Source organism: Pteropus vampyrus, unplaced genomic scaffold, assembly GCF_000151845.1.
Source record: "Pteropus vampyrus isolate Shadow unplaced genomic scaffold, Pvam_2.0 Scaffold43, whole genome shotgun sequence".
Taxonomy (NCBI): Eukaryota; Metazoa; Chordata; class Mammalia; order Chiroptera; family Pteropodidae; genus Pteropus; species Pteropus vampyrus.
The window spans coordinates 10,286,413-10,299,427 of record NW_011888824.1 but is presented as its reverse complement, the minus strand read 5'-3'; the positions used below and the strand labels follow the sequence as shown (position 1 = coordinate 10,299,427).

At 34.6% G+C, this 13,015-nt stretch overlaps 2 protein-coding genes across 7 annotated transcripts in view; one reads left to right on the top strand and one right to left on the bottom strand.

Annotated features, from left to right (window-relative positions):
• ASF1A (anti-silencing function 1A histone chaperone) overlaps nucleotides 1–10,532 on the top strand; it is a 12,789-nt gene extending 2,257 nt beyond the window's left edge. The window contains exons 2-4 of the mRNA XM_011358777.2: nucleotides 3,864–3,979; nucleotides 7,240–7,416; nucleotides 8,669–10,532. Of these exons, the coding sequence (XP_011357079.1) occupies nucleotides 3,864–3,979; nucleotides 7,240–7,416; nucleotides 8,669–8,881 (506 nt within the window). The 3' untranslated portion in view covers nucleotides 8,882–10,532. The remainder of the gene's footprint in view (nucleotides 1–3,863; nucleotides 3,980–7,239; nucleotides 7,417–8,668) is intronic.
• Nucleotides 1–13,015, bottom strand: part of MCM9 (minichromosome maintenance 9 homologous recombination repair factor) — a 67,387-nt gene that overhangs the window by 38,850 nt on the left and 15,522 nt on the right. For all 6 annotated transcript variants that reach the window (XR_002779973.1, XR_002779974.1, XM_011358781.2 and 3 more), the window contains exon 7: nucleotides 12,591–12,710. Coding sequence is in view for 4 of the 6 variants with exons in the window: in XM_011358781.2 (XP_011357083.1) it covers nucleotides 12,591–12,710 (120 nt within the window). In the remaining 2 variants the exon portion in view is untranslated. The remainder of the gene's footprint in view (nucleotides 1–12,590; nucleotides 12,711–13,015) is intronic.

Below are 13,015 nucleotides of genomic sequence, written 5' to 3'. Positions count from 1 at the left end.
TTGCATATAAAAATGGGTAAATACAAGAGAAACTACTGATCAGTCCATCCCAACTTAGTGTTTTAGGCATTAGAAATTCTTCAAATTATAAGTATTCTTCAAGTGATTCTTTCTATTTTAGGAGCCAGTTATAAAGGATGTTGTTACAGGGCTTTGACGTTGGATGAAACCTGCCATCATGGATGCAGAACTATGTTCCATTTCTAACTGGGATCTATTCAGAACCTAACTGAATCACATCAGAAATTTTACGGCACTAATGTCAACGATACGTCCACTTGTATACTTCACTTCCTAGGGCGCCTAGACTGGGCATTTAGTATTTTTTCAAAAGAATTTAAGCTGAGTCATACCAAAGCTGCAAAGGAATCTTTCAAAAAGGTGCCATGCTTGTGTACTCCACCTAGAGGCTGTGTGAATTAAGGAAATTGCGTTTACTTAGCAAAGGCTTATGAGAAGTTCCATACTTTTATACTATTGTAGTTCTTTTAAAAATCTATTATTGAAATGAAACTACCAAATATTCTGAAGAGAAGTTTTCCTATTATAATTTTGTCTCAAGTCCTAAGCAGAGGTTGGCAACCATTTTTCATACTTTAGCTTTTTAATAGCCTCCAAATATTTTCACTTTCTGCCTTGTAACTCTGCTTTAAAAAAAGCCTTGAGGAGTATTTCCTTTTAAGATAATTTAGTTGTTTCTAATATAAGGCTTATGACAGTGGGTAGGACAGCAATCCACAGATTAAACGGAGTCTTTTCTGTCAGACAAGGGAGTTAGAGGCCTTGGATATATTTGATCTGATGGTCAGTCACCAAGCCTTCTGTATAAATTTTGACTTTCCTGCTGTCTTTGTTATAGGTTTCTGGTTCTCTGCTTCTCTACTGAATGGGGCCATTAAAAAAAAAAAAGTTGATCAACATAATAATTAGGCTACCCTCAGTTTGAATACTTACAATGTACCAGAATTGAGTATGGTGCTTCATACTTTCAGACTTCAGGCTTGTTCTAATTCCCAAAGATTACATACTTTCCAATAGACCACAGGTCTTCCCAAGTAGTGTAATTAGTTTAAAATTCCCATGGTGACTTCTCTCACTCCCACCACAAATGGAGCTACATGTAGGCTGGGATTACTATGTTTAAGTGAAACTGTTAACTTTTTAAATATATGAATAAACTCCTTCAACTGATAACCTGTGTAAAGCATCTGACCCTATCCCTTTTTCCAATACAAGGGGCAGGGGAATGAAAGCTAGGTTAAAAAAAATTAAGAATACAACTGATGGCTGATTTATAAATAAGTACTGTACAGCAGGCATTCCATAACCATAAAAATTAAGGTATAGGTGTTCCCTGAGTTAACAGCCTAGATTATTTCCCCATGGCCTTTGCCCTCACCCATGTCTCCCCTCTCCCTGCAATTCTTTTATTCCACTATTCATTTGAGAGCTAGAAAAGGAAGAAATTATCTTACATTTTTGGAAAGAGCTCAGGCCTTGGAGTTGCAGAGACATAGCTTGGATTCTGATTCTTTGATTTACTAGCTGCATGAATTTGGTTGGATTACTTAGCCTCTCAGAACCTCAACTTTCTTGCTTGCATAATAGGTGTAATTAAATCCATATGATAAAGCTGTTGAAGTGTAAACAACAGGTGTGACGTGGCAAGACCAATGCCCAGCACATAGTATTTTATAAAAGGTTTATAAGTCATGATTGTTCTGTCAGTCCTAAGATGCCAACTTATACCAATTAGGCCAAGAGCACTGTATGTAGTAGTACGAATACATATGAAGTGAACAAAATATGAAAACCTCCACATGACAATTCCTAGTCTTCACTTGGCTAGTTTAATAACCTTCACACCCATCTTAAAAGTTATGCCACTTGGGTTTTTGGTTACCCACCTCATTGGCCACTTGTTTTGTAACCTACTTTATGGATTCTTCCTCATCTCCCTGACCTCTTAACTTTGGACAGCCCCAAAGTTCACTCCCTAGAAATCTTACCTATTTTCAAGGCTTCACTTATTGATAGTTTCCAAATTTTGACTAGATCTGTTCATTATCTCCACTTAGATATCTAGTAGATATCACAAACTGAACATGTCCAAAGCTAACTCCTAATTGTTTCCCTCCCCTATCCTCACAAAAAATAGTGACTTTTGCTGCTTCTATCTTCAAGATTTATCCAGACTGACTGCTTCTCACACCCATGGCTGCATGTGGTCCAAGCCACCATAATTTCTTGCCTCAATTGTTAAAATGGCCTCTTGTTTCTTCTCTTGCTCTCTTATAGGTTATACTGCACATAGCAGCCCAAATGATCCTTCTGAAATGAAAGTTAGATCATGTCACTCCACTCAAAACCCTCCAGTAGCTTCCTATGCCACTCAGTGTAAAAGCCTAAAGTCCTTATGATGGCAAAACCTTGCATATCTGACCATGCCTCTCACCCCTAATCTCATGGTGGGTTATTTTCTCCTTTGCTCATTCTGCTCCTGCCCTAGTGGCCTTCCTTTTTCTTGCCAAGCACCTTACTACCTGTGGGCTTCTATACTTGCTGCTTCTTCTGACTAGATATTTATATTGCTTATTTCCTCTCTTAATCTTCACCAACAAACAGATAATCTAATGAGGTCAGATGCAGGACTCTGAATCTGGAAATATGCAGGAAGCTGGAAATAAAATGGTCTAGTCTAGGACAGAGCCATGACATAACAGGTCCTCAGAAATGATTACTGACTTGATAAAAGAAAGTATAAACCTTATACTTTATTTAGTTCAATAAACTGCAGTTTATAAATACCATGGGAATAAGTAGTATTGCTATGCTATTTATGGTATCTGTTTAATGAACAAAAATATCTACACAATTATACAAAAAAGGCAACACATAGTGGCACTAACTAGATTCTCCACAAGTGACCCAGAAACAGCCCCCTGGGAGTGCTGATGTAGTCTCAGTGCAGTGAATCCAAGAGGCAGGACACACAGTGCTAAACACCCTAAGAGGCCCAGGAGGTCTCAGATGACCTGTATTTGTAGAGTTTCTTCCTTCCTCTTCTAAAGAGAAGGCTCCTTCAAAAGATCAGTCTTTCTACTCATCTCTGGGTTCTCCTCAAAGGGCACATTGAGGTGCTCAATAAAATTTGAACTGTATATGACTGAATTACATAAAATGTCTTGGGTTGTACTTCAATGTGTCTTGTTTGTTCCTCTTCATGCCTGTTCTTACTGTATATACTCGTGTATCAAGTGGTAAAAGATCTTTGGTTCCCCCTTCCCAATTTAAAGATTGCATGACACAAGGGAAAAAACCTGGTTGTGGTCCTGTGTCAGTTGATGAACTGAAGTCCCTTACTTCTGAGCCACAGGGAAGTTGGCTTTTTTCTACTTTGGATTTTTCCACTTTGGAGCTCTTTGATGATTTGGACCTGTGTAACATAATATGAGGTAGTCCTTCCAAAGTGTTTAGTAAATTGTTAAAATGTGACACGAATGAAGTGGTGGGGGAGGGATTCCATAGCCAAATAAATTTGGGAAATGCTGGCTTAACCTTACTGGTCTTTATTAAAAGATGTTTCAAAACACTTAACTCTGCCAGTGTGCTTTATGAAGCATTTCCTAAGTTTCTGGTCTTTTTTGAGGATCCCTATGCATGAACCAGTGTTTCACAGAAAGAGCATTTTGAGAAACTTGGGTACGAAAGGTAAGAATTTCCTAAGAAGTAGTTCAGTGCTTTTCTGTTATGAGAAGCCAATATTAGCAGCCAGTAAATAACTAAGTGGACATAAAAAGGGTCTCTGATGTCATCTTGTAATGTAATTACTGAATATGAAATGTTTTGTTTTTTAACCCTAGACTTGGAATGGAAAATTATCTACGTGGGCTCTGCAGAAAGTGAAGAATACGATCAAGTTTTAGACTCTGTTTTAGTGGGCCCTGTTCCTGCAGGAAGGCATATGTTTGTATTTCAGGTAAGATTATTCTTGGTATGCTAAATATGTTTCTAAACAGACTATATCTCATGGTCTTTATCCCTTTGGGGTTAAATCACTGCTTCTGCTGCATTCACTTTTTATCTGCTTCTATGTTTTAGGAAGTCACTGTGTCATAAAGGAACGCCACCTCTCGATTTTGTGTGCTAGGGATGTTGATGTGATATTTACTTCCAGGTTTGCACAGTATGGAGTAAACCTTATACTGTGTCATGGCACACATGATGGTTAATTTTAGGCTCTTCCTGTGAATAGTCCCTTAGTATCAGACTTTCAAGGGGGTAGCTGTCTAGCAACCCTATCAAAATGCATACTAACTAGTATAGTTAGTAATATGCATCTTCATGTTATGGTTTCAGCCATAATATAACAAAAACAACTTTATTTCAACATAATTAAGCTAGGTTAACAGGTATGTTACTAGAGATCTACTGTGTGATCTTGGGTCACTGGAATTGAAGCCCCACTTTACTAAAGCCTCTAATCTACACATTTTTTAGAGGATTACTGTTATAAATCTACTACTTTATTATTTGTGAGAGGAAATTCTAATATAAATCATGTTCTCAGATACTGGATCTGTGCAAAGACTTCAGATTATCTTCTGATTCAAAAGTGTTACTTCTTTTAATTCATGTTAAATTGTTGTATAAAACTATTCAATTTCCAATTATCCTTATTAGAGGGAAATATTTATAATAGTCCAAAAAGTAGCTACAAGTTTTTAAATTAATTTTGTTACAAGTATTTCTATACAAAGAGTCTCATCAGTTAAATAGAAGCCACTGAAGAGCCTTTATCCCGAGAGAAAATTACCTTTCTATCCCTGACTCCCCATTTTCTCACTTCACGTTTTGGTCCAATTTAAATGAATACTGTTGGTCAGATATAGGCCAAGAATCACTCAAACCAATGGTACCTTTAGAGTTGCTACGTTTCCCTCCCCTCTCCTAAATAGAGAATGCAGAATCTTGGTCTCCTAGCCTTAGTGCTTTTTATTAACAAGTGTGAAATAATTTACGGTACCTAAACAAATGGTTTAAAAAGCTCAAATATATTAACTAGAAGACTCAAATCTATTAATTAAAAGTGCTGTTAACCTGAGTTGTGTGAGTGCATAACCTTGGTGAAAGATGTGGGTACAGGAGAATGAGTGGTATAGGGGGAAGCACTGCAGTTATAGACCTAGGTCAAATCCTGTTTCACTGCTTGTTAGGCACATGTGACAGCCTCCCTAACATCCCTCAGACACTCCTGTCATCTATAAAATATGGATAATATATTACCTCATAAGAACATTCATAGAATTTAAGACAAATAGTGCTCTATTTCTATAATTAGAACTAAACTTTTAGTCTTTTAGCTTCTTGAAATTGTCATATAAAGAAGCAGTATTTGCTTTGACCTACAAGCTTGGTGAACCCTTTACTTGACCGATAATAATTTATGACATATTAAGAAACTTAGTTTGACATGTAGTGATATACTTTTTTATGCTACTATAAAAACTTGCTAATCCATTTTCAAAACAAACCTTTAGAAATCTTTTCTATGTGTTTGTTGTTAAGAACACTCTAAGCTAAAAGCTTGGGAGTGTTATAGGAAAAAAAAATTTGCTTCTAGTGATTGTCCATTGGTTTTACCTTGGTATCAGTGCACATGTTTTTCAAAAGCACAGAGGAAGCGTATTCGATTTAGATCGTATGGTTTCAGCTGACCGTGTGTTTTACAAAATGTACTATTATCAGCAAAAAGGGACTAAAATACAGTTTTTGTTCTGTGCCTTAAACAAACTGCCATAGTATTCTTGTCTGCCATGATTTTGCCTCTCATAATAAACATGCCTTTCTCATAAGTGTGTTAAAGATCTCTGCCTATCACTTCTCCAATCTAAATGATCAGAGAGGCCTACAGGTTTTTCTACTTGAATTTGCTCAAGCTGAATCCTTTGCCAAACAAGTTTTAAAACACAAACATGCCTAGAACCAATTTGCTGAGGGGAAGGGAAGCGATATGGGGGACAGCTCCTTAGCAATACTGAAGTCTCTATTTCCCATCTCTACCCACTTCCAGGTAGATTAGAATCTCTGGGTACCCTGGAAGTAACCTAACCCCTCTGGGGAGGAGGGTGCACAGGATCTCTAAGATAAACAGCATGTTCTCAGGACAGACTCTCTGTCCCCATTCTGGTATCTCTCCAAAGAGATCATAAACCACTTCAGGGCAGAAACTAAGTTATGAATGAATTTCAAAATACTGTGTATATATTGTGTGCCCAGAGCTGTGCCGGACATGAGATTATAAAGATGAACTGGATGGGACTCCTGCCCAAGATAAAGCTTAGAATCACAGGCAAGATTGAAAGGTAAACCTATTTAGATTGTTAGACATCCATTAGTAGAAGATTTGTGTCAAGTATTATGAGAGCACAAAAAGACTTCCATTAGTAGAGAATTTGTGTCAAGTAATATGAGTGCACAAAAAAAAATTGCTATTCTAACTTTTGAATTAGAAAGAGTTTCACTAAGAAGGATACATTTGATGCAAACTTCAGAAGATGAATTTTAAGGAATGACCTTTAGGCCATGAGAACAGTATATGCAAGGCACAGAGCATGAGAGATTATTATTGCATTTTAAAGAACCTGTGTAATTCCAGAACAAGAATAAGGGGTGCGGAGTTACAGGGAGTGTGAATGGAGATGTTGGCTGGAGACAATTGTGAAGGGCCTTGTAAATGAAATTAAAGAACTGAGATTTCTATCTCTTAGAAATGGGGGTTATCTGAAGTTTTAAAACCTGGTGAAGGATTAGGACTACATCTGTGCTTAGATAGCTAATGCTGGTAGTACTCGTAGTAATAAACTAATTTAGGTCTGAAGGTTATGACAGGTTAAAATCATAAGACTATTGATATGTTTACTATATTTTCTGAAAGGTTTCATAATTGAATATTGCATAATCCTTCATAAATGACAATATGCTGCAGCCAGATTTATTTTCTTCTAGAAGTAGCGATGCTTTCAAGTACTCAGGGTACTTAGGTATACTGTGGAGAAACATGGGAACTGTATTTTCTGGCTATAAATCAGTCTCAGAAATGAGCATTTGCCTTCCCCAGTATGATTTTCAAGTTTTTGTTGGTGTGCCCTCAACTGATAGTGCACAAGGTAGTCAGAACTCCAGTCTTCCTTTCAGTTAACAGTCTTTTGTGATGTGTTTCTTTTCTTTTTATTCTAGGCTGATGCACCTAATCCAGGACTCATTCCAGATGCAGATGCAGTAGGTGTCACCGTTGTGCTAATTACATGCACCTATCGAGGTCAAGAATTTATTAGAGTTGGCTACTATGTAAATAATGAATATACTGAGACAGAATTAAGGGAAAATCCACCAGTAAAACCAGACTTTTCTAAGGTAATGTTCTGACTATTGCGTTTTCTTTTACTATACAGTTTTTTAAGTAGTTGCCATTTCATAGTAGACTATGAAAATGGCTTTGAGACAAAGTAAATTTGAGGTCCTTTTACCAACTGGGCAAACTAAATCGTTCCAAATGGATGACCTCAAATCTCTCCAGATGAGTCATTAGTCATTAATATTGGTCAGGCACCTTGAGAGTCTGACATGTTAAGAAATTGAAAGTGTCTCCTGTAAGAAACAGACCTTTGTTAATGGCTTTCTGTATGGCATTTCTTATACGTCATGATTCTGTTCATTCAAATTCATGTTTGTTGTACTGATTATTCCATAATATTTTTGTCTGTAACTGTTCCCAAAATTGTGGGGGGAAGTTTTGTGTTTGTTTTTCATGCGAACATTGTTTTCTCGGAACATCTATATGCCTTATTTTATCTGCTATTCCTAGAGGTTAAACTAAAGGTCTTAAATATTTCTGGTGATGGAAAACAAGTTTAGCTTCTGAGTGCGAAACTGAAATCTCAATACTTAGTACTTTATGATTTTCTATTGGAATTTTAACAGTTTTTATGACTGGTGATTTTTGAGGTTGAACACACCACTACCTGCCAGTTCATATAAGAAAAATTACATAGGCGTAAAATGGAATGTTCTTTCTGATAAAATAAGACTAGAATGTTTTTTATCCTGGTGTAAGACCTTCCACTGATCTGATTAGTTACCTATATGGTGCCTTGTATAGGAGAAAGAGAATAAACTAGAACACTCTTTTTGACAATGAGCCATAATAATTAAAAGTTAGGAAACCACCAATAACATTTATATTGGGGAAATTTTTCATTTTCCTTGAAAATATTACTGAAGAGATACCACATCAATCTAAAGAGCATATTGTTTGTTTAAAAAAAAAAGCATCTTTTGAACCATTCACCTTCAAAAAAGAAGATTCCCTTTTATGAAACAGAAGTATTGAGGAGGTAGGTAGATATTTTGTTGGCTAGTAAAAGATGTGGATGAATTCTTTCAGATTCTGCATATCTTGTTTCCATTAGGATAAAATAATTTCTTTGCTGCAGCCCTAGTCCTTGTTTGTTAGTTATGTTTGAAGTGCTTTTTTGACTTATACCTTTGTACATATGTGAACGTAGCCCTTTGGAGTGCTAATAGAACCATTTTGTTAAGCTCCTATTTGTGTATGAGGATCTAATTTTCTTAGTATTTATCATTATATATTTCCTTCTTCCTCTAGCTTCAAAGGAACATTTTGGCATCTAATCCCAGAGTCACAAGATTCCACATTAACTGGGAAGACAACACAGAAAAACTAGAAGATGCAGAGAGCAGTAATCCAAATCTACAATCACTTCTTTCAACAGATGCATTACCTTCAGCATCAAAGGGATGGTCCACGTCAGAAAACTCACTAAATGTCATGCTAGAATCCCACATGGACTGCATGTGACTACCTGCCATCCTTTTAGTACAAATTAAGCTATAAAAACATACAGAACTATTTCCCTGAAATTCCATAAGTCATAGTCAAGACACAATGTGAAGAATTTGTTTAAAAAAACATCCTGTAGAAAGTTTATAAGAAAACCAGTATTTGAGCAAATTGTGGAATATAAATACAACTATTTTTAAGTAATTTTTTTCTCTAATGTGTTATTTTATTTGTTCTGAAACTAATCTGATCAAAACATATATATTGTTTTCTTCTCTATATGTAATTAAAGCACTTATAAAGAAATATGAATCATTAGACCAGGTTGTAAAGATGTTTTAGCCTCCTGGACAATAATCTTTGGACCACTATTTTATTGGCCTTCAAAAGAACAAAGTTCACTTCAACTAAAATGTTTTTTCCTATAGTAACACAATTTGGTTTTATAATTCAAGGGGCAAATTTCCTTTTTTTTTTTTGGCATGTCCTTAAAGAAGAGATTGGAAGTCAACCATATGCTACCAAGAACTTTAGGATCTGATTTTCCAGGCCATCTTGAAGCCTCCTGTGGCTGTTACAGTTCACATAATGTTAGCATTCAATTTGGTTTATAAGGTAATAACAAATATCGTTAATTCTTTATAAAGTTCTCTGGTTATGGTTTCTGTTTTTGTAACAGTTTAGGACATCAGAGCACTCCTTGAATCATACAGCATTATTATCCCGTGAATTCAACACGTCAAGAGCAGATATAAACTCCCTAAGTTTAAGAATAGGAGAGTATAATGACTTAGATCTATTCATTAGATTTATAAAAAAACTATAAACTTAACTCTTTAAAATTGTTTTGACAGGTCATTTGTTGACAGCATTTATATAAAAACAGTGGATTTAGAAAGGTATATTTAGCTTTATCGTAACAAGATAAGTTACTATTTTGGAAATATATATATTTTCACACATGTAGTACTCTTCTCCATATATATATTTTCACACATGTTGTACTCTCCTTCATATCCCCTGACATTCATGCAGAATATGATTAGGCATATTTGTGGTTGATATAGTCTAGATAGCTTTTCCAGATGGTTTTTTTAAAGCAATCTTGGAAAGCATTAAATGGGCCAAAAGGTTCTTTTTCTTTGATGAGAGCTAGGTCCTTCCTCAAAAGTTTCTTGACACTCCATTAAATTAAGTGTAGAATATTTTCATTACTCTTGCTGCTAAGCAAGACATCAGCCATATGATGCAGAGTTATGCAGTGCCTTCATAACTAAAACTTTTATACTGCACTTTTTAAAGCTTTTATTTTGAGGAAGGGAAAAAGGGCATTTGAATATGGAATCTAAGTTGTACATATTTCCTGTCATTCTAAAAAGTGAACTTGTGAAGCAAAATTTTGCTAAATGTTAAACTTTGAAATTTAATATACCAGATTATTAACATCCTGTCCACTAACTAGTTCATAAGTTTTAAAAGCAAAATACATCCTACTGTTAAAACTATATGAAGAAAATTTCATTTTTGTCTAATTGCAATTAAAAGAAAATGTTAAAATATTAAAATGAAAATAAAATACTTTCCAACAAAGAGCTCAGTGATTAATATAACAAGGACAAGATATGTGCTTGTTATAAATAAAGCATATATAAGACAAATTACAAATAAAGCAATTCATGGCTGAGTTTTTATTCTGACTAATAATAATATTGGTTTGTATTGACATCTAAGAGTTAGGTTTTTATATCAATTTATAAACAGCCAATTTTCACAAGTTTAAAAACTCACTAAAAATGTTATGGTTCAAGATAATTTTTAAAAATTACAATAGAATTAGAATTCAAATATTAGAAACTATTAATTTTTCCCCCTTGTTTAGCCTCATTTATGGGGCATCAATTATAGCTAGAAGGTTTAGAACTGTTTTTCCCCTTTTTGATCATCACAAATAGCTGTATCCTGAGAAGGTAAACATGAACAAATTACTTATGCCATGGAAGAGATGGGTGAGTACGTCAGAGGGAATGAGGATATCATTTGAGCTGAAAAAGCTCATGAAGTCTGAGGAACATGCATGCATTTGCTCATTTGTTACATAACCTTAGGCTTCCATGTGGTCTTACCCTTTGGTTTTAGGATTTGGGGTTTCTAGTTTTACCAAGAAAGTCTATGGCAGTGGTTTTCAAACTTTTTTAGTATAATCCATGGTAAAAAAAATTTAAGTATGACCCCATAACAAGAATGCATTTATATTTAACAATTTCATGAATATGCAATGCACCCTTATAGTGCACCTTTATTGTGTGTAGTGTATTCTGGCATCTTACTGTATTTCATTTTGGAAGTGCTGGTTTTGACTCTGAATTGACTTATGACTAATGGGTTGTGATACATAATTTGAAGAAAGGCTAGTCCTGCCCTTTTGGTAGATAGTAGCAATAATTTTTCTATAGTTCTAAAATTTATACGCCCTATACCTGTCTTTTTATCTCATTTGGATTATGATCTTGGATTAAAAAAGGGGAAAAGTACTGATATAGTAAATCAGTAGCCATTCACTTTAAAAGTGAATACTCTGAAATTATTTGTAGCTCACAGATAGCTTAGACTCATTTCTAGGCACTATGTAATTAATTTAGGAAACATTCCACATAATTACGTGGGAAACACCTTTATTTGTTGTCATTTTATACAGAATTCTAGAACACTGGGACATAAGAATTTTAAAATGCATATGAAGTATTCTTTATATTCTTGCCTACTTCCCTTCCAGTATCCTGAAGCTCGTTCAGGATAATAGACAAGCCTCTCTCAATTCACAAATGCTTTCTTGTCAGTTTTTAATATCTGTTCAGTTATATTCCAAAACCTGAGAGCTCTTTAGAATGGGGCTCTCATTATGTAGGACCATTAATGGAGCATTTGCTGCTTTATGATAAGTTTTAAATATAAGCTTCTCCTAAGAAATTTGAGCACAAGCTATGGGCATTAGTCTCCCCTAACAAGTAGCAAATAATATCTGTAAAATGTGAAACCAATGGCCTATTAAAGGACAACAGAAAAAATATTTCCCCAATCAAAATGGTGTAAACACATAAAATGGCACCAAAACATGTTTAAAATAATTTTTTCCTAGTCACTTCATAATCAAATCTTGACATTCTGTCTGCAAAGGCTTTTAAATGTACTTGTTGAATCATTACAATGTATGAACAAAGTTCCACACTGCAATAATGAAAATACACTTTCTATACTAAAACATTTTCTACCTAAGAATTTTCCATAGAAGCTCCCATTCCTGGTGACATCTATGGGCATGAAAATGCCTTAAGCACAATACCATCTACTTTTGTAAAGTGAGACTTTTTTTCCCCCTTATTTATTTCAACATTCTATTTGTTGGATTTTCATAAAATGCCAGGTGAGACTTTTTCTTGCATAACTATGTATGAAGTTAATCACTAGAGAATAAAGAAAATCAAATAGGATCATTCAAAACTAAGATGCGAAAAGATATATTGGATAAGTTTTTGAAAAAAAAAGTTTAAATGATGGAGTTTTTAAAATACTTTCTTAGAGCTACAAAAGACATGCTACATATTTCCTTCAACTTTTGACAATTCAAAAGTTAGCCTGAAATTTATCCAATTACAGGTGCTTTTCATAAGGAAAAAAACCATTGTTATCTTTTGTAGTAACATTAAATTGAAAGTGTCATGTAAAATACCTGCACTTGTAGATCCAATTCCTGTGGTAAGCACAGATCTTGGTGTAATCTTCGCTGCATATTTGAGGAATTGAGATTTCCCTGTGCCAGGATCCCCAACCAATAAAAGATGAGATTCACCTAGAAAAAATAATGTAAAGTTTTAAATTCCCATGAAAAGACCCATGAACAAGTGTAATCAATCAAAAAGTAGTCTACTTGAAATGCCAACACAATTTATATTTTATTTAGTACTTTTAAGTTAAGGTTATTTGAGGAAGGATTTAACTAGACTATCTTTAGAAAAGTTAATTGTTATTATAAATAGCAATCTTTGATTTCTGAATGACATTTAAAATCTAACTTCTAATAGATTTTGTACTATTTCCAGATGTTTAAAAAAATGTTTAACATTTTTAAAAAGTTAGAGGCTTATAAAGTTTGAT